The sequence below is a fragment of the Erithacus rubecula genome (assembly GCF_903797595.1).
Source record: "Erithacus rubecula genome assembly, chromosome: 5".
Lineage (NCBI taxonomy): Eukaryota > Metazoa > Chordata > Aves > Passeriformes > Muscicapidae > Erithacus > Erithacus rubecula.
The window spans coordinates 33,742,444-33,769,424 of NC_136687.1; the positions used below are offsets into that span (position 1 = coordinate 33,742,444).

General features: G+C 34.6%; 1 protein-coding gene across 6 annotated transcripts in view; it reads left to right on the top strand.

Annotated features, from left to right (window-relative positions):
- Positions 1–25,616, top strand: part of GLRA3 (glycine receptor alpha 3) — a 76,362-nt gene extending 50,746 nt beyond the window's left edge. For 2 of the 6 annotated variants that reach the window (XM_079305687.1, XM_079305690.1), the window contains 5 exons: positions 2,070–2,207; positions 14,299–14,513; positions 15,899–16,045; positions 20,412–20,531; positions 23,833–25,616. In XM_079305687.1, coding sequence (XP_079161813.1) covers positions 2,070–2,207; positions 14,299–14,513; positions 15,899–16,045; positions 20,412–20,531; positions 23,833–24,105 — 893 coding nt within the window. In that variant the 3' untranslated portion in view covers positions 24,106–25,616. Of the gene's footprint in view, positions 1–2,069; positions 2,208–14,298; positions 14,514–15,898; positions 16,046–20,411; positions 20,683–23,832 lie in introns of all 6 variants that reach the window. The other 4 variants (XR_013774241.1, XR_013774242.1, XM_079305688.1 and 1 more) reach the window with 4 other exon arrangements.
- The last annotated feature ends 1,365 nt before the right edge of the window (positions 25,617–26,981 follow it).

Sequence of the window (26,981 nt, forward strand, 5' to 3'; positions counted from 1 at the left end):
CTTTAAATTTATTTGGTGTAACATAAAGTCACATCTCCATTAAATTCTCTATATTCTAAAACACTTATAATTTATGACTATCACCTTGACTTACAAAACTGCAGTTACAGTTTTGAATGCTAAAGCTATATTTGGGCATTTAAAATGTAAACATGACAAAAATTAATTACTGCAGCAGCATTTTGAATATGCTGATACTATTTATACTATATTGTATTATAGAAGAATTAGTGGGCAGAATACAATATCAAAATTAAAAGCATGCATTAGAGATGAATGAACCTTATTTAGTGAAATACATTTTGATGCAGCAGTTGTTTGTTACCAGTTCAGTGAGTTTTGCTCAGGGAATATCACTTCTGGACATAATCTACATGCTTCAAGTGGTATTCTGCTTTACACACAACTGCTTTTTGTCTGAATTCATGCAAAGTTTGATAAGATACATACTTCTCATTTTTCACAGTTTATGGCATTTAACAGTGAATTTTAACTGTGTTTATGGAATGTCATACAATCCATAAGAAAGGCAAGTGTTTTCTTGTACATTTGATATATGCTTGAGCAATGTCTGATCTTAATTACTTCTCATTTTTATCATACTCATCCAGCCTCAAAAAAAGTGCCAAGTAAATTAACAGTCAGTTTGAGTTCCTGTGAATACCGTGTCTAAAGATTCTCCCCAAAAGAAACATCAGGAATTTAGAAGGAAGAAGTGTTGAAAACATTTTTACATTTATAAACACTAATTCTTAGCTCCTAGGTTCATTCAGCATAGATCAGAAAAGATGAATCATATCTCAGTTTTCAGGTTATCAGATCAGGTCACTGAATGCCATTTATAGGTGTGTTAAAAGTGTAACAAAGTCACTGAATATAATGGGTTAAGAATTATGCCCACACAGCAGAGAGGTTTCTCTTTTTTTTGCTGAAACACAAAATGTCTGTAATTTTAGGTAGACAGCTACTCCTAGAAGGTTCTGAACAATGTACTTTAAACAGTAATTTGTTACTGGAATGTTAAAAGAATTTCTGGTTCCCAACAGATTATTTTCAACAGCTTATTGGTATTGAACTAAAGCAGAATGGAAATGTTGCAAAGAAGCTGAAAGCTATATAAATTAGATGAAAGAATTCTCCTTCTACCTTCTGATTTCTTCTAGTATGTGGTGGCTCAAACTTGAATAAGAATATGGAGCCTTTTTTCTTTTCAACTTGCAATAAGCATGCAAAATTTATTTAGAAAGAAAATTAGAATTATACGCCTGTGAAAGTTAACAGATCACATATTCAGAAGAAATCGGGATATTTTGCCCAATTATATCCCATGCAAATATTTATCTGAGAGAAGGAAATAGAAGGAAAAAGTACTTGTCCTTAGCAAAGTCTGGGCCTTGATTAGTATGTCTTTTGCTGTTATATCTAATCTTATACACATGCATGAGGTATGGAGAAGTGCAGAAGACTTAATATTAAAGCTGAATGTTTCTTAATATCATTATATGTCCCAGTCAGTTAATATGACAAGATAATAAACAATTTTTTCCCATGTGTTGTTCCAGTTTCAGAGAAAAACAGTTTTTCAATTAAACTAGTAGTACTGCTGGATTTTTAATTAGCTGTTTTTGAACAATTTGCACTTAAATATTCAAATTGACATAAATCCATAATCATAACAGAAAATCCACATTTCAACTCAAGTAAAAGGAGGAAGAGATATGAGTTTGAAGGGCCTATTTTATCCTTCGTGGACTGGGAAGAGAAAAATATTCCCAAGCACCCAAGAGATTTGGATGTTAAGCTAATTTAAATGCTTTTGTTGAATCCTTTAACGACCATCTAATTATTAAGATTTAAAAGAGTTTCATAAGACTCCTAAGAGCCATTTTGTCTTTTCCAATTCAGTATGGTATAGAATGGCAGATAAAACACTGTGATTAAGAGGTACAAGCAGACCCTTGTACTATGTCCTTTTTGTAACATTTACTAAAAATATTGTAGTTTGATGTTACTGCTTTTCAAAGTTTGCAGCTGACTTAGAGTTTATTTGGGTTCTTTCTTTGTTTTAGTTGGGTACACAATGAATGATCTCATTTTTGAGTGGCAAGAAAAGGGAGCGGTTCAAGTAGCAGAAGGTCTCACTCTGCCACAGTTTCTGTTGAAAGAAGAAAAGGATTTGTGCTACTGCACCAAGCATTACAATACAGGTAGGAAAGTGATTACAACTGAAAAGACATTTAACATTTATTGCTATAATAAATGTCACAGTTGGGGTATTTTTTAAATGCTCTCACTGAATTCAGAAGAGGGTTAGTACAGGTGCATTGTGCAAGGTAATACAGTCTTTAAAAACTAGCAAACAAACCAAAAGTACCTGAAGACTGGACAAACTTCAATTTCAGAACTTATTATATTTAATAAAATATAGAGTTGAAATAATTCACAAAATGTTCAATCAGGGGTTTTAATTATTCAGTAGGTGCTGTGACCATATTTACAATGTGGGATCTGAAGCACTACTGAAATCCACAGGTCTGCATGCTGTGCACTGACCATAACCTGGCTCAGGCAGGAAAAAGGGACATAGGGTTGCCAAGTTATCCCTGCCCTAGTTCATACAGCAAGGGGGCAATGTGAAGGAGCTGAAAGGATTCTTAGGTGCAATGGCCAGGTATACAGACTAGACATGTGGATAAGGGTGAATGGATTGAAACTGAAAGAGAGGAGGTGTAGATAGCAGAAAGAAATTCTTTTTTCTGAGGGTGGTGAGGCACTGGAGCAGGCTGCTCTGAGAAGTTGTGGATGCCCTATCCCTGGAAGTGTTCAAGGCCAGGTTGGATGGGGCTCTGAGCAGCCTGGTCAAGTGGAAGCTGTCCCTGCCCATGGCGGGGGGGATGGAACTGCTGAACTTTAGGATCTCTCAATGCAAACCATTCTATAATTCTCTAATTCTATGATTCTATGATGCTGAATTGAAGCCTTTGTTCAACTGAGATATTTAGCTCATCTCTGGGATTACTTGAAGAGGGAGGGGATTAACATTAGCATTAACAATGTAGTTATTATATTTTTATTTTTAATTGTGAAAAACTATATTTGCAGCTGAACAATCAAAAGCCCAATAATCCTGAAAAGCAAAGCCTATAAATGCATGGTTTGTATATTCTCTTGAGGAAAAAAAAAAAAAAAAATATAAAACTCTTCCATTATAATCCATATATCTTTTAATTTTTGCTCTCCATTATGATCAAACATATCTTAAAATTTAAGATTAGAATGATTCATTTTGATTCTGCTGAAATATCAGGGAGAGAAAATTAAATAGGTGGTATTCATAAGAAATATTCTGCTAACAATCAAAATTAAGGAGTTAAGGAGCTTTCCAACATTGAGTTTTATCACAACTGCAGTGGTGCCCTAAGAGAAAGGAAGGTTCTCTCATAATTTCCATTTAGAATAGGAAGATACTGATAGAGATATTTTGAAGTCTTCCATAAAATAAATTGGAAATACTTAACATGCACTTTTATTGTACAAATACTAATATCTGGATAATCCTTAAAAACCTTCTAAAATTCGTGATACAAATTCTATAGCAAAGTCATTTTTTCACTCAGACATTTCTTTGTTAATGATAGGGTAGAAATTCCTATGATTCCTTTTTCTTTATTCTACCATAATACTTATGACAAAAAAGAAAATTTTATTTTCATTATTTTCCACTGTCTCCTTTGAGATATACAAGCCACTTACACTTTCTTTTTAGTACTCTCCTGCTTTTGGGGCATTTTAATGAGTATTTTTAATTGTATTCTATACCCTGTATATGATATTAACTAATGAGAAATCACAGTATAGAGTGTTCTTCTCTTTTTTCTAAAGTTCATTTAAATAAAATGATGCATCAAAAATCTCAGAGACATTAAGACATTACTGTGATGCTTAGCCTGATACTGAATGGAAACCTGGTTTAAAATTTCAGCATTTCCAGTGATTTTGAAACACTCCATCCAAAGATGAGTTGTTGTAAGATGACTCTTACTCATCTGTCTGAGAACTTGCATTATAATCATCAGAGTTGAAACCTTGGGATTTTGACTAAAACTTCATTTTTTCAATATTATGAAGACACTGTTTTTCTTCACAACTTGTTTCAAGCCTATTTAACTTGTTATCAATTTTTATCTAAGGAAAAATAGGAAAATATGTTATGCTTAGGCACACTATACTAGGCTACATGGGGTCAGCTTTTATGTTCTCTTTTTCCACTGTGGCCCTAACTTGAGAAGAGAAGCAGAAGCAGCAGATGTTATTGACTGCATGGTTCTCAAAGTGTGACTGCAAGTGTGCTTGTCTCTGTACAATTCTGTCACATTTAGGTGAGAGGAGGGATTTACTGCAATAAGTTTAGAGGACAGTGTGTCCAATTGCAGCTTGCTGTATTCTGTATTGCTTTGGCCAAACTGCCCTGGCCAAACATACTCTGTGAGTGCAACCCATAGCCCTGGAAAGATGAAGCTCATGCCTGTACTTAAAAAGTAATTGGACCATTTAACTTGTCCACAAAAAAAATCAAAGCATTTGATAGCACATAAAACCTTGGAAGCCTGGATGCCCCCAAGGATGGGAATATTAGAAAAAAAGATGTCAGAAAAAGGTGAAGCAATTGCACAGGGAAAATGTGATGCTGATGCTGAGCAGCAGGTGGAAGGGCATGTCCTCACCAGAGGAAGCAGCTGAGCAGCCTGCTCTGAGTTACAGCACCAAAATTGCAGGTATAGAACTTTGTCAGGGCAAATCAGAAAGAAAGAGTGGTTTTGCCCATCAAGGACTACATTTATTGTGAAAATCTCTTATTTGAGATAACAGTATTTTGTCCAAAGTATTTCTTTAAATTTAAGTGTTCAGTATGGAGCAAATTTAATCTGATTAGAGGGGTTTGATTTCTAAGAGAGTAAGAATTCGTTTTATTTCTTTGTTACAATCAATATTATTAACTACCCCATAAATGTAGGCTAAAACCCCATAAACATTATATTTAAAGATAACAATAATTTTCACTATGCCACTTCAATAAATGATCAGTAATGTGCTTTCTTAAGGCTTCTGCAATGAGATACTGCAGGCAGGTATGCCTTCAGGATACTCCACAAGAACCAAAATTTACAAAAAGCAATTTTTAAAACATGATATGAAGTCTATTTGTCTGGCCTATGACAGATTAGATAAAATGAATTCTTAAAATAGTGCTAAGCAGCTGCAGCTGGTATGCAGTAAGTGACCGAAGAATAATTTTCAAATTAAATCTAGTTATAGCACAGGATGGAAAGCTCTTCTGAGACATCCTGTAAAAAAATCCCAAAATTCTCCCTGTGAAGGAAATTAACATGAAGCTTCAGGACAGTATGTGGAAACTCATCAGTGCATGTCTCATCAGTGTTTCATTCCCAAATGAAAATGGTTCACTGTACCAGAGCTCGAAAAATAAACTGCATCTAAATATAGAGACATAACAGTTTCAGCAACAGTACAGCAAAATGGCTCATCAGATCTTGTGTTCTGAAGTGACACAACAACATTTCTGATAATTTTCATGTTTTGCATCTAGAGGCATATTCGCAGTGACCAATTTGGAAAGCAAAGTAGAATCCTAACAACCCAAAAAAAGCACACATGAACCATTAGCCATTGCTTTGCCACGTTCCTATATCACATTAATTGCTTCCCTGGGCTACTATGCAATACCTAAATTTTATTTCAGTCACATAATCTCAATCACAGCTGCAAAAAGCCCAATATACAGTAGCATGAATTTATACATTCTAGCATTGTTTAACAGGCAGAATGAGTCTTGGCTTTACTCCTGCATGATGGATAATGCATTACATCCACCCTTGAGTGATGCTGCTAGAACTGCCTTAGGTCTAATAATGCCTTTTGGATCAAAGAATTGGATGTAGTGGTCCTGGAAACAGTGGAGCTGTGATTGCTGCACTCACCACCAGAACTGACAGATTCTGTATGTGATTATTTCTGATAACTGTGATCTTGATGAACAGGAGGTTTCCTTAGCTCCACATTCCCCATATGATTTCTTTACATGCACATTCCAAACACAATTTTTTATCGTGATCCCATTTGTTCCCTCATAGTCAAAAAAGTCATTTAACAACCTGTATATTGTGGCCCTTCTAAGTCTTACCTTCAACTGACCTGGTGCCTTATATTCAGCTATTTTGCTGCCAGCTTGATGACAGTGATTGAAGGAGACATAACTTCAATGTCTTACTCTGACAAAAACTCAAACCCTTACTTTTTGAGACTCTTTTTGAGGCTATAGGAGTGATTTTTAAGATGTGACTTTTTAACTCCCTCAGGTTTTTTCCATTTACCATTTCTGCAAAAAGAATGTTTGTACTTTTTACCCAGGAGATAGTCTGTGGGTGTGAAATCTCTGAAGCTGTTCATTTCTTTGCTGAAAAAGCAGAAATTACAAACACTTTGGAAAAGAGAATCTATGGCAGGCTGGGGATGCGACCATCCCTAGATGCACAAAATGACACTGTCTGACTCCAACAAGGCATTTTTCTGAAGGGCAAATAGGCCACAATTGTCAACCCTGCACTGATCAAAATTTGAGCATTCTACTTTAAAGATTCGTGGAATAAAAATTCATCATTGTCCTGGAAGTGGAAACATTACATCTAGATGGCCTTCAGTTTATACTTCTCCCCTCTCTGTCCCTGCTAACACAGTGCAGCACATGACAAGTCTTTCACATCACAAGACTTCTGTTCCACTTGATATCTCTCAGGCTCCCAAGCCTGGGAGACCTGCTACCTACCCAGTCCATCCTCAGCCTGAACCAGGGCAGGGAGCTGCTCCATACCCATCACAAATCTGTGCATTTGTCTTTGCCCTGGTGTTGTGCTGGGTTCTCCAGCCTACAAAGATCCTCTCAATGCAGCTCAGTTATCCATTCTGAGGGATATGAGAACTGCAAATGCAAATTTAACAAGCTGAAAAAGAAATGGTTTCCCTTTTCTGTGTTTATTTTCAACTGTCTTTTACTGCAGCCATTATCAGTCTTACACCAATGCCAAATTTACCACCTACTTCAGTACTTTTTTCCAAAAAACTGTATGGAAAGACACTTCCTTCCTGTCCAGGAATCTGTGTAGTCAAAGACAGGTGACATCCTCAGCATTGATTTCCCCCAATATGTTGCTGATATCCACAGACTGTGACTTGAAAGAAAAGCTGGGTGGTAGCACATTCCTAGAATCATTTAATGAATCTCGGCTTTGGATACATGGACAAGTGCCCTGTAAATGATAAATTGTCTAGTTCTATATTTAGACACTGGAAAATCATAATTTCTCTTCAGGCTATATGAAGATAGATGCAGTGTTTTATCTATTTTATGAGGTGGAAAAAACAAGTACTTTTATAAGCAGCTTTTATTAGCAAAATACACTTAAATTGCAATATATATTAAAGTACAAATTGGAAAGTTTCTAAAGACTGCACTTACCAAGTGCTTTTTATTATTCTGATTTCTTCTTAGAAAGGCATGAAAATTATTTCAGCTAAATCTACTTATTCAATCAGTTTTATAGATACAATTTCTTGAAATAATGAGCTTTGCATACACATAATTTATTAATTATGTAAACAATTTTTAAAATTTATGAATTGTTTAAAAAATTTTATCACTGGAAAGCAAAGGAACAGAAAGCATTTAGCTGTATTTCAGTAGTAAGTAAAGCAGAGCTCCTCTCAAGCAAAAACATCACATTCTTGGAAGAGTAAAAAGAAAATTTCTTTACTGAACAAGGTAAAATCAAGTGGACTGCTTTTCTTGTGGTGATTCTGGTAGACTCCAACAGGAGAAAAAGTAAAGGGGACAGTATTGCCTCATGGAAAAGTCAGTTTAAATATTTCATTCTCTTTCATCCTCTCTATGAAAATCATCTGCTATTCTGACTGCAGTGTTATACATAACATGCTGTTGCCAAGAGATGTTAATTACAACCTTATTTTAATGGATGCAGAGAAAAAAGAAAAAACACAACAAAAAGACAAAAGGAAAGTGCTGGTGGTCTATGTGATCCCTCTTATGTCAATACTGTTTCATTTTTCTCCTGAGACTATTTTCAGCTAAGACATTTTTGCAGTTAGAAGATAAAATTATTTTCAAAAAATTTCCTTTCAACATTAATAACTTAAAAGTTAAAAAGCACACTTTTTTGGTGGGTTTTTTGGGGTTTTTTTGGGGTTTTTGGGGTTTTTTTGTTGTTGTTGTTGTTGTTATGATGGGTTTTTTGGGGGCTGGTCGGGAGGGGGGACTGTTTTTGTTTTTTTTTCTCTGATCCATTTTGTCTGAAGACAGTTGGAGCCAATAGCCACACTCTCACTAAAGGCAACGACCTTTGCCAGGGTGATTCCATCCTGAGTACTAGATAAAACATTAGGGGTTGTATAAGTAGGGCCTTTATTAAAAGCTTTGATTAATTACACGATGAATGATTTTGTCTGAGGATAATACTGATCAAACTTCATCTGTCTGGGGATTTAACACATAGGTATTTAAAGGACTAGCTTTCTGCTGCCTAGCACACTGAAATTCCACAGCTCAGGAGGAGACAAGTGCCAGAACCAGCATTAAGGAAGAGCTCAAGAAATACAGCAAAGGAAAGATCTATGATGGCCTGCAGTAAAATCATATTTGCAATATATATTATATGTCGTGAACTATCCTCAGTGTGGGTTTTCCTGCAACGGATATTTGTTTTGAGTTAATATTTTTCCTTGTGCAGAGAGTAGATAGAAATACTCAAAACTTTGCAGTGATAACCATTTATTAAGAACCTGTGAATCCAAGGTATTAAACTTTAGAAAGCAGTCAAAGGCATAAGATTCAGTGGCCATATTACATTGATTATACAAAGTCTGTTTCTTTAGTCCACCTATTGTTTCATTGTGGAAGAAGAGTCTTTAACTTTTGTCTTGAGAAGAAAGAACTGTCATTACTTTTATCTCTATAAAGAAAAGAGTATCAGCTGGCTTTTGCAATATGTTATCTTTTTCACATAAGATGACAAATTCTGATTTTTGCATGTCTAAAAATGTTAAACACAGCAGAGGTTTCAAATAACACCAGGAGGCAAATCCTCTGTCTAATGCAATTTTAAAGCTCATTTTGAACTTAAGTTTTCTGTTGGGATATGGGGAGTGGAGGAATTGAGGTGCCTAAAAATGACTTTTCAGAAGACAGGCAAATGGGAGAAGGTCAGTATTGTATTAAGAGAACTAAATATAAGTCAGCCATTTAGGTTGAGCATATCCTAGCCACTGAACTAGTCTCACTCTCCCTTTCTCCTTTCCTCAGTTTTTTTCTAATTTCATGCTAAACCTTTATCTCTAGCTGTTTTTCAAGAGGAAAAGTGAAGTGTTGCAGAGGAACATCATCACAGTCCAATTGCCCCAGGATTCTGCCAGCAAATCTCCATAGCTAGCAATATTTTGATTGCTATACTGGCTGTTTGTTGGCTATCAGTCACTGGTAAAATACGAGTTGTGTAGTCTACAACCATAGTGACTGATGTGTTGGAATCAGAATATGAAATATTTGTTTCCCAGATCCAAGACATATATTCTGCAGAACACCATAAAGATGTATTCAGATTTGCTTAACTCAGTTCAATTTTGCTGAGCTTTAAATCATCTCTATTCAGCAAGCATAAGATTCTTATTTTAAGTAAATAGATTAATGTAATTTCATTAAGCTGTTTAGTCTTTCAGCCACAGTCCTCTCTATATCCATAGGATATTTCACAGTAAATGATTTATTAGCATTATCAATGACTTGCAAGGTCAGACTACCATTTACTACTATCTAAAATAGTATCAACAACCTTCAGCAGATAACTCTCCATTCTGCATGGATTAACAGTTGAAGTCTGTATGCTTAGTTCTTTTCTTGTTTGTTTATACTTATTCATTTTAGATTTTATTAAGCTATTAATTTTTAATTTCATAGTTTAATAATCGTTACTCCTTTCTTAATTGTTTCTCAGGCACACTATTTCCTTCACTCAGAATCCTGAAGTAATTCTCCCTTATTAAAAATTTCTGTATAGCTTCAGGAATAGCAACTCATCCTTCCTGAGAATTGTAACATGTTTATAACATTGTAGGGGTACAAAGCTTTTCCCAAAAGACACCTTAAGGGCTAAAAGGAGACAAACACTTTTAAGTCCTACCAACTCTTACCTCTGGGACAGTTTGAGACAGGTGAAACTATATAATAGGACTCTTTATGGCCTGAATTTACAACTTATGCTTGATTTCTCTTGCACATCCCACACTACTGACAGTACCTTTTAATGACACAATCATGCTGCTGCCTGCAGCAGTAGACCTCCACAATCAGAGGAGGCTGTGTAGTGTAAAGTTGACCTGAAGTAGAAAAAGGCTCTTCTTGGGTTACTCACAGTTGGCCATGGAAGAAACAACAGCAAAAAAAGTACATGATCTGGATATTGAGTCCAAAGAAAAGCAATTTATCCTTTCTGGGGAAAAGAAAAATCATATAGATTGACTATAATTTTATTTTTTCACTACACTAATGGTTTCAGCTCAAACATTGCATGGAAATCTCACCAGACCAGCAGCTCTAACATTGTTGCTACCAAAGAATATGGATGGGACAAAAATACACCATCACATGCATATATACCAGTACAATCACTTCCCATGCTTAGGTACAATTCTAATCAAGTCAGCACTTTTGGGGCCTTTCATGTAGTTAAATTTCTGGTTAGACTAACTTACAAACACAAAAAATGTAACCTCAATTCAGGAAAAAAATCTTTCTTTTGGGAAGCCCTGCATAGTTTTTCTTTCCTTTGCTTTACAAAAATCCATTTTATGGATTGTGTGCACACTTCTGTTTAGCTTTATTCTGCAACTACCATCAGGTCTTTGTAACTCAGCCTCAGCAAAGCCACAATACCACAAGGGATTCTTGTCCTTCTGGTAGCACTCTCTGTGGCATTCACAGTGCATATCAAAATGAGTTAGATCTTACCTTTCATGTACTGCAAAGGAATTATTAGAGCAATGATCTTAGTTGCTTGTCTGTCTCATTCCCCAGCTGAGATGCCTTTATGGGTATGCCTCTTCTTGTCCATTAAAGCATCCAGTCAAATAGATTAAACCACAGCTAACCTGGCTGTGAATTTGAAATGGAATAAAGGAAGAGAAAGGAGGCCCACAGCTGGATGCTGCTTCACATGAGAAAAAACCAGCACTGCCTCTGCTGGCTGGAGCTCACATCTGCTAGTGCAGGTGTTTTTCCACTCAGCTTCATGAGCCAAGTTTATGCAGGTGGTTCTGATTTCAGTCAGGAAGGAAAAAAGCTAACATCAACTCGTTCACACTTAGACCAGCAACTGCTGCAACTGCAGTGCTGAGACTGACTTCCATCCTCAGCCTTTCTCCAATACTTGGCAGTGGAGCAACAGAGAAGAGTGTCTAGCTGGATAGCCACCAGTCTTCCTGAGGAGCTGCTATTTATTAATTTTTTCAGTGCTGTACTGGAAGAGAGGAACACAGTAGTCTTGACTAGGAAACACTGGAAGTATGCCTGGCAAGTCCATAAACTCTCTGGGTCTAAGAAAAAGGCAGGTTTTAACTCTCTCACACATGTGGAACTAAGCAAAGGTACTTTTCTGATTGGAGACACCTTCAACTTTTTTTTCCTTTTTCAACTTTTTTATTTGGTCTTGGTGTTATAGGTTTTGAGATGTTTTTTTCTCTTGGCCAATGATATTTACAAAAATACTAAACCAAGCAAAAAATGCTTTTGTATAATTCATCTGATACATCATCTAGTCCTAGTTCTGGCCTCTTCATTATCCCTGCTTTTTTCTCTCCTTCCCTGTGGTTACATTATATTCCATTTGCACTTCTTTCATTTAGAATCTCTTTAATTCTTTTAGGATTCTGTTGCATAAAACTATTCGTCTCTTCCTCCTTAGTTCAGTCAAATTTGCAACCACATAAAATAATCCATATCAGAACTACTATATTATTTACTGTTCACTCTTAAGGACCACAAAATTTTTGTGCTGAGTAGTCTGTAAAAGTTCAAGTCCACTGGAGTCCTGAGGAAAGCAACTCATATCTCTTATCCCACATTTCTCTGAATGGAGAAAAAGACAACAAAAATAGCTGATGTTTATTGATGCTTCATATATGCATATATTATGCAGCCTTATGCTCCTTAGTTTCATTTCCTAATTTGTTTTGAAAGGAGAATATAGGATGCTATAAGAAGAAAATGTTGCATGCTGAACAATTCTTACTGATATGATGCCAAATACAATAGCTTTGCTTAGATTGGGCTGATGCATTTCTGTCACTCCTTACCACCACGATTTACCGTGATGTATGAGACAGAGACTGATGCTGTCCAAGGCTGCTGAATTAACAGAATGAATGTCAGGAAAAGAGAAATCTTCAGGGTAAGAACCAGTTTGAAGTAAGAATATGACTCCAAGAAAGGCCAGGGAGTGCAGAACTTCTGGTTACGTGGGGTGTACTGAACTGCTAAGTGAAAGACTAAATTGCATAGGTATCCTGTTCAAGACCTGGAAGAGAAACATAGGGGGATATCCTGGCCTTTCCTGAGTTAAACACCAAAATTCCCATTCACTTTTTTAAACCAGGATTTCATTCCTTGACTGAGGCAGAAATCATTCTTGAAGCTGAGGTTGAGCCAGGATCTGGGACACAGATTTCAGGAGTGTAGATAGAATTCAGAAAACGCTGGAAATTAGGAATATAACTAATAATTGAGTTTGCAGATAGAAAAACTCCTGAGATACAGAATGTAACCTTAAAATTAAACATCATAACGAATGTCTTTCTAAATATTTTTCTAGTTCCTCAACAGAACAAAATGGTCATAAAATTACATTCATTATGGGATCATAGGAAACCTAGTGTCTTGTTAAAAGAACTGTTATGAAAATAATGAAGTCCAGAAACACTTAATATCCCTAGAATGAAAATACTTGTTTGACTTTTATCTGAAGTTCATTTCTGCCTAACACTATTGTCACAGAATAAAACTCTAGTATGGGATAAGCTTATAAATCCATTACATAATTTTTTTAATCTAATAAGTATCAATGTGGAAAAATTTTATATAAAACAGCATTTTGGCAAATAGAAATTGATTGGGAGAATATCTATCAAAAACAAGTGGAAAACATAACCAAAGCTCTTCAAACCACTTAAGAAACCTATTGATATAGCCTTCCTTGTTAAATTTAGGATTAGGAAATGTTTTCACTCAAAATAAGGAAGAAAACTGAGTTATGTGTATTTGTTGTAAGAAACTGTTTTATGGATACACTACTTATTGCCTTCAGCACCACTATGGGACTGATATGGCCATTGGGCAGAATTAGAAAATCTTATGAGGCTAGGTCAAGATCTGTGAAATCATCTACAGCTTGCAGGGTGGAAAAAAAACCCCAACCCCACAATCATCTGAATACTATAAAAATGTGGGTTTATGAAATTTTTATGAACTACCAATAGATTTTTTTTTCTTTTGTTCTGCTTTGAACAAGTAAGTAGAAGTTGCTTTTTTTCAGTACCTAGATAAAACTAGATCATTTAATTACCTACCTAAAGTTTCCTAATCTCTGTTCTTTCTAGTATTCAATCAGTGTTTGAAACTTGATCATTTATCTTATGAGCTGGAGCAGTTTGAATCGGGACACAGGGAGAGATTCTGCTATTGATTCTCCCAACTTAATGCCCTTACTGATATCACTATATTTTTCCCAATTTTTAGTTTAATAAAGATCAAATTGAGCTTAAAATTGAACCAAATATAAAGGATGTTTTATACAATGGAGAAGCAAGCATTTTCCTTGTACACAGAAGTATTTCCAAATCTTCAGTCGCAAAAAAGTGTGATCTAACAGAGGAAATTTCCTCTTGTTATAATGAATTGTGGGGGGTTTTAACAAGAAAATAAGAATTTAATACCTTATCAAATTCTTAATTTTTGAGATACTCTGCACCTTTTTCAAGAAGATACTCCTGTTATAATGGGGACTGTGTTTATTACAAGTCACTGTAGAGAACTCAAAACATAAGTCATTTTCTAGTGAACAAATATATTTGACATAGCATATATTCTTTAGGAGTGTGCACTAGATATTGACAGTAAAAACATTGTATTTCTCTTGAATATTTCTTCTTTGCTGTAAAAAGGAAAGTTTACGTGTATTGAAGTCCGATTTCACCTGGAGAGGCAGATGGGTTACTATCTCATCCAGATGTACATTCCGAGCCTCCTGATCGTCATTCTCTCCTGGGTGTCATTCTGGATCAACATGGATGCAGCTCCAGCCAGAGTGGCTCTAGGCATAACAACTGTACTGACCATGACAACACAAAGCTCAGGTTCACGGGCATCTCTTCCAAAAGTAAGCTGAATTTCCTTGTTTTGTGCTATATTAATCATAAGGTTGTGTGACAAACACTTTCAAACAGCCGTATGTTTTTAATTATTAGCATCCCGTCATTTTCTAAAGCAGATAAATAATTTTGAAATATTTAGGGTTTTTTTGATTCTCCAAATATATTCTGTTTCTCCCCTGTCTCAGCTGTATAGCCAGCCACATATCTAGTTAATTCATAAACCTCAACAAGTAGTGAAGTAAAACTTGTTTTACTTGTAAAGTTTTACTTGTTTCAAAGTAGTGAAAGTACTTGTAATGCTACTTGTTGAAGTAGGATTCCATAAATCCTGCTTAACAATTGACTGGCTCATGCTTTTTACGTGCCTGTATCTGATGACATGCTAGCAGATATGACTGAAATTCTAAAGGCCATAGATTCTTACCATAGATTGTCAATTATATTCCTTTCTCAAAACTGCCTAAATTATTAATTAGCTCACTGGTTGCAAACATATTTACATTAAAATGTAGAAAAATGTGAACCTTATCGGGTCCAAACAATTGCATAAAATTAATCTCAACACAATGAAAATCACTTAAAATTTATTTCTATGTTTAACTATTTCCTTTTTCCAAGTTGTTATTGCTTTAAATTGTTACCATTTCATTTTAAGGCTTATTCCTTTACCATCTTCATGTGCCATTGCAGCTAATAGAAACAAAATGTCTACAACAAAAATATGGAAGGTTCAATTCTGTATTAGTTTTAACATATTTTTAGACAGTCTAATTAACTTTTTTTTTAAAATTAAAACAGATAGCTTTGACAGATTTGAGCATTCTTTGTGTGCTAAATATATGGAAATGAATGCACCCGAAGTTAGCATCAACAGATAAAATGGAGTGCTCTAAAAACTAATTTGAAACTATACATTTGATTTACTGTGATTTATATTAGCACAGAATGAACACATCAGACCTCTCCACCTATCTCCTTTCTTCTACCTAAATTTTATTCCAGGAACTTTCAGCCACATCCATTTTAATGCAGGAATTCCCATTGGTCCCACTACAAACTGTGTTTTGCTTCCTTAGTGTCATTCACACATCTCAGTGGGACAAATGAAGGAAAAGCATCTGGTTTTTGAGGATTATTTGGTTTGTGATGTAATACACAGTACACTGTAAGGAATTGTTAATGATTTCAACGCTTTTTGTAAAAGAATACCTTTTTCACAAAAAAGTAATATTTATAGATTGAATTTTTGTACTTACTATTGTCTAACTTCCATTAAAAGTTTTTTATTGTTGGGATGTGGAGATATTAATGCACTTCCTCCTGCCATCAAACACTAAACTCCACATCTGTGGTTTTAGCATACTCAGGCTTCTCCTGCCTCCTCTCCTAGGTGTCATACGTCAAAGCCATTGACATCTGGATGGCAGTGTGTCTGCTCTTTGTGTTTTCTGCACTTTTGGAGTATGCAGCTGTGAACTTTGTGTCGAGGCAGCATAAAGAGCTTCTGCGATTCCGACGCAAGAGGAAGAAGAGCAAGGTAAAAGTAACATGTTCACAGCTTTACAGGCTCTGATTGAATTATGCCAGGACTCAGGGTTAGTCTGGTGAACATACTGCATCTTGAAGGGGCAGTAGACATAAAATGGCAGAGCAGCATACAATTTACTATAGGCAGAGGGTCACTACAAGGACTATGAATTGCATAAATCCAACTTGGATTCTCGAAGAGGGATTAAGAGGGATTTAAATGAGGCATGGGCCATGTGGGAGCCATCTGCACAAGCATGCATTTCACTCTGCTAGAAAGGTTAGTTTCTACTTCAGTGAATGAATGTTGCTGGTATTTGCAGCAGTTTTTGCTACATTGAGGTTCAACAAATGTTGTTTCCTAATTTCATTCTAATACTCAATCTCAACGCCTTAACAGCTGTGTTTCATGCAAATATTTTTTAATATACAAAGTAATATTATTGGTAGAAGAACAAATATTTCACTTTAAAAGGCTGGTAAGTTTGGGTTTTTTTTCTTCTGTCTGTAATTTTGTTTTAGCTGTTCCTATTATTAGTAAGAAATTTAATTATAGTAATGGTATATTAGTGCTGGATCTACACAGACTACCAGTAAAACAACTCACTACCAGTGTGGAAAGCCAAACAGCTAAGGCTACAAGTTTGAATTCGGAAATCTGTAGTTAAATCAAGTAATAAGGAAAATTTCTTACAACATATAATTCCTACTTCAGATTTTACAGAGTGTAAATAGTTCTCCAGCCTACTTATTTAATAAGTATCCCCCCCCCACTGATATCATGCAAAGCCACTCACTATCTAGAATATGCTAGTGAATGAAAGTCTGACCATAGCAATGCAATTCTGTTCAACCATCTTTCATTGCTGAAGCCAGTCTACTGCATGCATCACCAGGAGAAGATATTTTACAGGTTTCCCTCTTATTTAGAAGATACTGAAGGCCTGCACTGCTGTAAGGCTTACCTAGGCAGTCTCTGTTAGTCAGACTCTGTGTTACAAGGCAGCCCAGACAGTCAGGTGAAAATGACATTTTCATACATTTGCCTGTCACTATGTGTTGAGTCCCAGAATTCTTCAGCTGCACAGAGAAGCTCATGTAGTGTAGACTAGAGCATGTTTCATACTGCAAGTACCTGCATTCAATGTTTGACCTCGTGAAAAATGTGTTTCTTTCTTCCTGCTGAGAGCAGCAGAAAAAACAACAGTTTTTTAACAAGGTACTTGTTCTTGTAATATGGCAGCTCTCTGAAAGTTGTCCTAAGGTTTGGAATGGGAAGACTGGGGTGGGGCAGACATTAATTATTGGACAGGGGGTAGGTAAATGACAAGTGAATTGTGTATCAAACAACTGTGCTAAGTGATATTTTATGTCACTATACTTTTAGTCCATTCATCTCTCACCTTGTATTATTGTTTCTTCTGGATCTCAAGCAAATTTACCACATTCAGCTTAAGTGATATCTTTCTTAAATGCAGGTCAATATTATGACCACAGGACTAGGAACTAGCAGGTAGTACCTTCCTTCCTCAGAATCAAACCAAATCTCTTTTCCACTCCCTTTTAGCAAGACTTCAAATTCACCAAAGACACTCATTCAGCAATCACAATCAATTAAATTTCAGCTTAGAGGTATGTGAGAAAGGAACCACAATATGAAAAGTACTTCTAAGAGAAGACCTCTTAAAGAAAAAGGTTTGTGCATGAATAACCACACTGATAAGTGTTTTTCTGGAACATGGTATTTTTAAATTCACGCTTAAAAGTCCTTATTCTAATTTTACATTTCTTCAGACAGTCTTTAGCTTTATGTAGATTGCCTGCTAAATTCTCATAAAATTACAGGATTAGAATTAGATATATTAGATGTACAATAAAGTACCAAGTACTTCACTTTGATTCTGAAGGGCAGAGACATGCATTTCAATGCTTTTCTTCATAATGTGCTTCAGGTGAGGGTATTAAATATATTCAGGAGTATGGGGCTTTCCCTTTTCCCTGTACACCTATGTTTCATCATGAGACAAGCTTCTCATTCTAAATTTGCCACAAAATGCTTTGTTTCTATGCAAGGTTATGATTTTAGTAAAACAGTAATTTTTCAGAAAATACTCATTTAATTAGATGTTACTTAACTCACTCACATTCCACATAGAGCTAGAGCTCTTGTACAGAGAACTCATCTTCTCCAGCTCTAGAACCAGCTCAGCTGATTGCTTTTCTGGTTCTCAATGTTTTGTGAAACCTTTCCTTGCCCAACAAGTACACCGGACTTGAAACATTACAGCATGGAGATTTTATCTCTCAAAAAAGAAATTTGGATCACATCTTAAATCCTCTGGTATACAAATAATAAATGACATTTTACAGATTAAAAACTGCAGTTAATAACTTGCCTTCCTTACCATGAGTGTTATTGTTTATTCACCTCAATTTATAACATGAAATGCAGGCCCTAGGTCTATACTCAAAGTGACTTGGTTTTACTTCTTCTTTTATCTTTCTCAAAGTCAGTTGCTACAGCTCATGATTATAAAACTTTGAATGTTTGTTATTCCTTTGGACGAGGTCAAACAGCCACTGGCTCTCAGGGATTAGATTGTATTGACTTTGAAAACTACTATATACTAAGAAATGTTCATTTGACCATAAAGTCAAGAGGTGAAAAGAAGTTATGTAAAAAGCTGCATTTAAAATAAACTTCAGGGGCTTCCTTGAACAATAAATCTTTTTCCTTGGCAAAAAGAAAAACAACATTATATGCAATATTTATGTCCTACACTATTAGAGAAATAAAGCAGATAGGATAACTTGTTCATTAGGTATGCTTATCATCTTGGAACATTTTAGTAAGATCAGGTTTTTCTACCAGGTGAATTCTAATTCTTGAATACAGATTTTTATTTTTTTTTTTGCCACTGGCATTTTATCTACAAGAGTACAGCAAAACTTCTAGTGATTTGGCATGTTTTGTGTTGCAAAAGTGTAAAATTAGATCAATTTGGAAATGTTTAATTTCAGACGTGTAGGGCATCTGAAGAATTTCCTAAGTATTTTCTTTGTAATTAGAAAGATAACATTTATTTCAAGAAATATTTACTTTTACCAAGTAATCAAAGCAATAGTCCTGTGATTGAATTTCAGTGTCTTTGGGAGGTAAGTAGATGCATTTTCCTGACTTAAGCAAAGATCCCTCATACTTAATTCATCACAGACAAAAAAATTCCACAAGGTCCCCTGAAATCTATTCCAATTGTTTAAAAAGTTTGTTTTGTGGGTTTTTTTACTGATGTGTTTTTTGGCCTGTTGTGGCTTGTCCAGAAAGGACACAGAAACCAGACTACTTCATTCCTTCATATCACCATTTACACATTTCCATTCTTTTCTATAATTATTCCCAGTGGATACAGTTTTTGGATTTGCTTTGCTTTGGGCTTTGAGGTTTCTGTTTTGTTTTGGTTTTTTTTTCTCATTCACCTTCCCTGGAAATCCTCCTAAGTCCATATACTTCCTCAGAACTATGTTTGCAACATGAACAACATGAAACCTATACAGCAACAGCTAAAAGCAGTTAAAGGATCAAGTGATGCAAGTAATACAGTTGTTTATCCAAACTGGTTTTCCTTTTAAACAACTTCATGTTATTGATCTGTATCATGATCATCATCTTCCTTATCTTTCACAGATTTCTTTGCAGAGACTCAATCCAGTTTTTACAGAACTAACAAAATTGGTGAAGTGTCTGGGATTGTGTTTAAATTCATTTATAAATGAAAGCTCTTTTTGGAACACAATATGCAGCCCACCCAATGCTGTCTTCCAATTAGCATCACAGTAGGTATAGGAGATTTTTTTTTCAAAGAGTCTAATGTCTTTATGATTACACAAATGAGAACAGGGGAATTTTACTTCCCAGTCTCAAACTTTATTAGATACTTAGTGTATGAGCCACAGCTCTTTGACAAAAAAAGAAACCTGGCCAGTGAAAAGAACTGTTCAGAAATACTATGTTACTATTTCTTCTAGAATGTTAGTTATTAATTTCCTTCCTAAAAGACAAAAGGAAAAAAATTGGCAGAATTAGAAGTCATGAAGGGACACTGAAACATACCTAGGATCATAACTTTTTCTTAGTTGCATTTACATTCTATGGGGAAAATATTAACCGTGTACATATAGTGAATAATAACAATTTAATTTTAGATTAGCTATTATTTAGATTTTGGGAATATTCAGTCTATAAGTTCTATTTTCAAAATCTAAAGATCACCATATCTTTAGAGAGGAAAATAGACATGCAAACTAGATTGTCCTTAATGGTAATCACACCTTTTTCTTTTGTTTTCTTTTTGGTCAACCATCCATTTTGATAAAAGTATTTTGAGGGAGTTCTTGATGGAATTGAAATCAGTGAACCATTACAGCATAGCAATGGCTTGAGATGTGCAGTACCTATAGATGGGAGTTTGCCTCAAATCTGCAGTACAAATTTAAGGGTAAACAATGAAGAAGATGTCCCATTTGTCATAATGTGATATCCAACCATTAACAGAGGCCCTGTCCTTTTGTCTACAATAACATCTTCCCATGTGAACTTCATATACCTCCATTGCTGCCTGTATGTGATGACGTGAGATGTTAGTAAAAGTACTGTCTTGTTAATTTCATAATCCATTTTGATCTGTTTAAGTCTGGATTAGAACATAATACTAAAATTTTGTACTTTTTGAAGTGCAAAACAGTTCAATACCACTTTTCTTCTCAAAACTGAGCAATAAAAAAGTAAATAATCAAATTACCAAAGTCAAGACTTCAAATAAGTATTCAAGTTGTTAAATACAATCAAATGGCTATGGAGTTATTTTCAAACCTTATACATGTTGTTTCTCAAGATAATTGTATTACTAAGCACACAGACAGAAAACACCATAGTCACAAGACCACAAAATTCACAGTTTTCTGTTCATTTATAGCTAAGTATTTTGTAGAACAATGCTGGTACAGAAGTAGATGAATTGAAATTATTTCCTTCAAACCACTAAAGAATTCTAACTTTCCTAATAAATCTTCTTATCTAAATGTTTTTTCCATTCCTTAATTACAATAATTTTAATAGAAATTATAAAATATTTAAATGTAACTGCATGCAGAAAAACTTTCAAGTTGTTAATTCTAAAGCTGAATGTGTGAAAAATGCTTTCAAATCAAACTCTTACCAAAGTTCATTCATAGTAAGATTTCTAAAGTTTTATCAAAAATCTATAATAAATAATTTTATTTTCTTTAGTGATGATACACTAAAAAGGACACAAAAGAAACAAAAGCTTCCTTATCACTTAAAAAAATAATTTTATTCATTCAGCCAATATGCAGGACTTTTTCAGGGAGATTCACTGTAAAGGCTCTCAACTGGGTCATACAGGGAGGTTATTGACCTACAGATGATTTCTACATTTGTGGACTCAGACATCTGTATTCTGATAATTATTTCTAGTCAAAAAGTGGGACTTTAGCCAAGTCAATCAACAGAAAAAAAAGAAAAAGTATGTCACTGACATAAATGCCTTCACTAAAGCACTCAAAGCTAGTATTGATGATAATGGTAAGTGCTTCTTTCCTGCTGTGCATGAGCACCTTCGGATATTAATCTGAGGCAAACCTAGTGGGTTTTCCACATTATGAATCTGCTGGAAAACTTACAGAAGCTGAAATCTTCTACTCAAAAGAATCGTTTTATTACCTTTCTAAACCTGTGCAGTCATAAGCATTATTTTCTGGAGAAGCATAAAAAGACAAAATCCTGAAATGTATATATGAAGGTGTTTGAATGGCAAGTTTATAGTAAATTCTCACAGTACATGCATTTCTAAATTAATATTTCTTTTAAGTGGAACACAAACTACAACTATTTTAGAATACAGCTACACAACTAGATTAAGTTGTCATTTCCCATTCTTATCTGACAGAAGAGGAACTGTTGCAGTAATTAAATCTCTGTTCTATCACGTCATCAAATAATGATCCTATCATTTTGTATTTCTGTTTTTCATTTCCATAGTAAAGTCAGTCAGTGACCTTTTCCTCCTCCTTTTCTTTTATGTTAATTTTTCTTTCTTTTTTAAAGGCAAATTCTAATACAGATTTTAGATACAGTATCTTCAGTAAGCTATCAGTCTCTATATTTACTGAATTTACATATATGAAGAAGTATTTCTGTGATACCTACAGCTCTGCCAGATGGTCATGCTGGTGGCCCAATAGTTCACTTCAAACTTAGTAAATTATCTGCATTCTTTTGTAGCTAACAAATAATATTGATAGTAAAACTCAAATTTTTTAAACAAAGTAATTAGCAATTATTTGATTGAAGCTTTAAATATGTTTAAACTTAATTCATCATTTTAAAGTGTTTTTAGATTTTCAAAGTATCACAGACATTTTCAAAATGAAAAATTTGGAACTTTGCATTTAAGTCATTCTCATTGAGAAATTGCATTTTTATAAAGTAAGGTAAAGTAAAACAAAAATTCTTCTAACTATTGAATCGAAACAGTAATTATTTGACTTGCTTTGGCAAATAAATATATTTAAGACTTTTTTTAACTTAAGCTAGGAAGAGCTTTAAAATATCAAAAATTCTTCTACAAAAGAAAATTTGACAGCTCCTTAATTCTTTTTATAATACTTACCAAAATAATTTTTCAAAATACTTATTTAAGAATTAATGTAATAATTTTCATATTTCATAAAAGTGTAAAATCCTAAAGTAACTAGGATAAATTAGACACAAAAAATTGGCATTCCTCAATTTAGCATTAGTTTTGAAAAAATGGTGAATACCATCAAAATCACATAATTATTCTTGAGTAGTCTATGTGAAGGAGTACACTGAACATATTTCAGAACAAAATTTAGCCCTGACTTCACAAATTATGTATTATTTATTTGTGTACATACATGCCTTTTTTATTACTTGAGGATATCTAGATAAAGAGAAGTTAAACACAAGCCTCCAGACACAAGATACATTTTTAAATTGTATGCCATGAAAATATGTGTATCTTCAGAACATCTACTGTTTCTGTGCCTTTTGATTAAGAATCACTTTCTTTTATAGTTCCCTGATCCTGAATGTCTTTGCCAGTTTTCCCCTGAACTGACAGAAGAATTAATCAGAATAAAAATCTGGCCTTTAGCTTCCATTTCTTTTATTTTAAACTAAGACACTGCATACTGTTCTTTTTATCAGATGCATTGAGCAGCAGAAAGTAAGCATACAGATAAGATTAATTAAATATACAGTGGCCAAATAGGCAGAATTCTCACTAGTATAATGAATTTGTATATCTTTAGTGATTTTATGATGAGTATCTCTCGAGGCCAGGATCCTGGGTTGTAAGGGAATGAACAGACTTAATAATTGTTTTCTAAAAGAGCAGTGTGAAATTTGTTCATTTGAAGACTGCACATATTTGCTGTAAATGGGGAAACAAACCAAATCAGAAGTTGTGTGCCCAATTACCACTATTTTGCTAGGCTTTCTCACTTCTCTAAATAGATTTCAGACCTACAAACAAATAGAAAAGTTCTGTGCTTGTTAATGATCCAGCAATATTTTTGGCAGATTCTGATAGGGATGAACTTTCAACAATTTAAGATAAGGTGTGGATTCAAGAAGTCAAAGAGGTAATGGTGCAACTGCTATTTAGCAGCAGGTAGGACTTCTGTCAACAATATTAAAAAAAAAAAAAAAAAAAACCTTCTTGCTCTTTTCTTTCTTTTCTTCTTTTTTTCCAGCAGGATGATGATACACGTGATAGTCAGTTTAGCATTACAGCATATGGAGTGGGCCCCTGTGTGCAAGCAAAAGATGGAATAACACAAAAGGGGCCAAACAATCCTGTTCAAGCTGTACCAAAAAGCCCTGATGAGATGAGAAAGGTGTTCATTGACCGGGCCAAGAAGATAGACACAATATCCAGAGCTTGTTTCCCATTAGCCTTTCTGATTTTCAACATTTTTTATTGGGTAATCTACAAAATCATCAGGCATGAGGACATTCACCAATAACAAGATTCAGGCTTGCAGTACATAAAGGTCTGGCTGTCACACTCAACAGAAGGCTTTTTGTTAGAAATGCACATCAGAGGAGTGATTGGAAGAGTTAAAAACAATGAGGGGGAGAAAAAGGATCCTGCATGGCCTGCAATGACCAGCTACAGTGGGATGGAAGAATGACACCCAGAGAAGATACATCTTCTGTTCCAAACTTTCCTTGTCAAACTAATTAACAACTTTTTCATTGATAATCACTCTCTACTGAAGCTTTATTGCCAAGTATTTATACATACTGTTACATAGTGGTATAATTGTACAGTACTCTTTGATGGTCCTTAAATTTTTTAATCTCTGGTGTATTTTTAATTTTAAAAATGTTTTCAGAGTACTCTAGGTGAATCCCACAGTATTACAGAATAGATTAGTGTTTGTAAGTTTAATTGAATTTTACAATATAATGACAAATTACTGATTGGAGAAAGCAGCTTAAAGGACTTGATCTAGTTTTAAGGACAGTAATGAATAGGTTTAACATATTTAAGTCATATAATTGATTCAATGTACTTCATATTACTGTTCCCCTTGAAGGTCTATGTTGAAATAATCTTAGAAAGCACAAGGTATACAGCCTAATAGTGTACATTTTATATGAGAAATATACTAAAATTTGAAAAGTATTGATTCCTGCAAAGGACTTTTTCTTTTAATTACTTATATTTTGATAATTGAAGCATATTCTTTAATCTTTTTTATATTTTTAAGGTTTGTTTTTTTTTCTCAATTCATAAAACTCATACAGCTTGTACAGACAAATTACATCAAAATTTTGCAGTGCTTAATTTTAATTCAATGCAAAGAAATCTCAGACCAAAACTGAAAGCAAAGAGTCAACTGCTTCACTGAAGCATTTGGAGGATGAATACAGTTATGCTTATGTACATTCATCTCCTATATATTACATAATTACAGGAAGTTTGTGTCAAATTTTCTGACTCATTCTTTGAAGTTTGTTAGTGACTTAGATGCTGGTTAAGAAGCGCTTCACAACTTTGGAAAAACGTGCAGTTCTTCTCAAACATAAAAAAAAGACCTATATGGTCTTTTACATTTACTGGATTTCACATTAATAAACAGGAGAACAACTATTAAAATTCTAAGAAAGATCTTCCCTTTTTAGGTTTAAAAAAGCCATGTTAGTTGCTTCTTTGAATTGTAACACCATAGATCATATTTATGGCACAGTGTGCAGGCAAGAGTACTTACATTTGTCAATCTATTAGCAAAGCAAAGCCATGGTATGATATAGAAATATAGCATTTAGATTTATTAGATACTCCAAGTCCAGTAGGTGAGCTTGATTGTCACTGCAAAATACTTTAATTTTGAACATGTTTAAAATGTGTGCTTTGCTGATAATCAGAATGTGTATTCAAAAGCAGAATGGGCTGGAGGCAAACATCTGGTGCAGTGCCAAAGGCATGGTGCGTGTGAAGTAACAGAAGCAATGTAACTGCACTGGGATTGTAACATAGTGTTATGGGCTGATGTAACACATAGCAACCTTGGGTTTGGTTCGGTTTATTAGTATTTTCCTCCCAGGATTAGTTCGAGAGATTTTATAATAGTAGCTCTCACATTTTGTTAAATTGTGTCAGAAAGAACATGTATAATCCTCCTTTATTTTAAAACTATTATTCTTTTTATAATTTTTCTTCATTTATAATCTAAAATTAATTCAGTTTACTTTTTTCTTTTTGTTTTTTTCTGATATCGTGTATGCTTTTTAGTTAATTTCTTTATGTGCATGCCCAAAAAATCTCATTCAATTATGAAAGTGTGAGAGGCTATCAAGAATTTATGGCTGATGTTCATCTCTGTCAAAGTTAGGATTAGTTATATTGTATGGAAAAGGATGTTAACATGTTTCTGTTATCAGCAAAATCAACTGTCTTTTGTTTAAGGGCTGTTTTCAGATGTCCATAAGATTTGGCATGTGATTCTATTTTGATACAATGGAACCAAGATCTCTCTGGAGCTGATGGTTTTGTGGACTTTTTTAGTGGAACCGTAATATTTACCAAGGTAACAGAAGCCTCTTACTCCACTAATAATGTATTTTTCAGAAGAAATAATAGCTTTAAGTTTCATTTCTATTACTCCTAAATTACTTAGTATAAAGTCACACAGTAGAGGAAGAGAGAAATGTCATTTAAGATAGTAAGAAACTTCAAGACACAAATGCTTGCTGTTCACCACTTAAACAGGAATAGTCCAAAACTGCCAGCAGGCATGCCAGCCCTCTGTGCAAAGCTGGAATCAACAGCTACTGACATCAGCTAAGATTAGTGTAAGAGATTTTTTTTTTCAACTGTATGATGAAGCAGCAGGAAGTGGGGTTAAGATGCAAGAATTTATAAGTACTCTGCAGTGTTTACCAGACTGCATTATTTATGTTGCACTCCCACCAAAGAGGCAGTGGAAATGCAGAAAAATAATCATCCAGGAGATAATGCTTGAGGCAAGTGGTGTCTGGCAGGGTTCCTCTATGTATAAAAAGACCCCATTCATTAGGGAATTCACTTCACTGTCACTGGACCTGAGTTCTGCAGAGGACAAGTCCTTGGCAAAGCCACACAAGAAGGCTTCTCCTAAGAACAATCTCTGTGTGACAGGATAATACAGCTTTGACCCAAGTCATCATTCAACATAGGTGCAGACCCCACACTTCTCAGGTCACATTTGTGATTTCTGTGGACCAACCCTATACTTCAAAAATTAAATACTGGCACTAGGACATTGTAACACAATGAGAACAGAAGGGGACACTGTAGGATCTGCAGGAATACCCCAGTAACAGAGCTACTGATGAACTGACAGTCACCATAAAT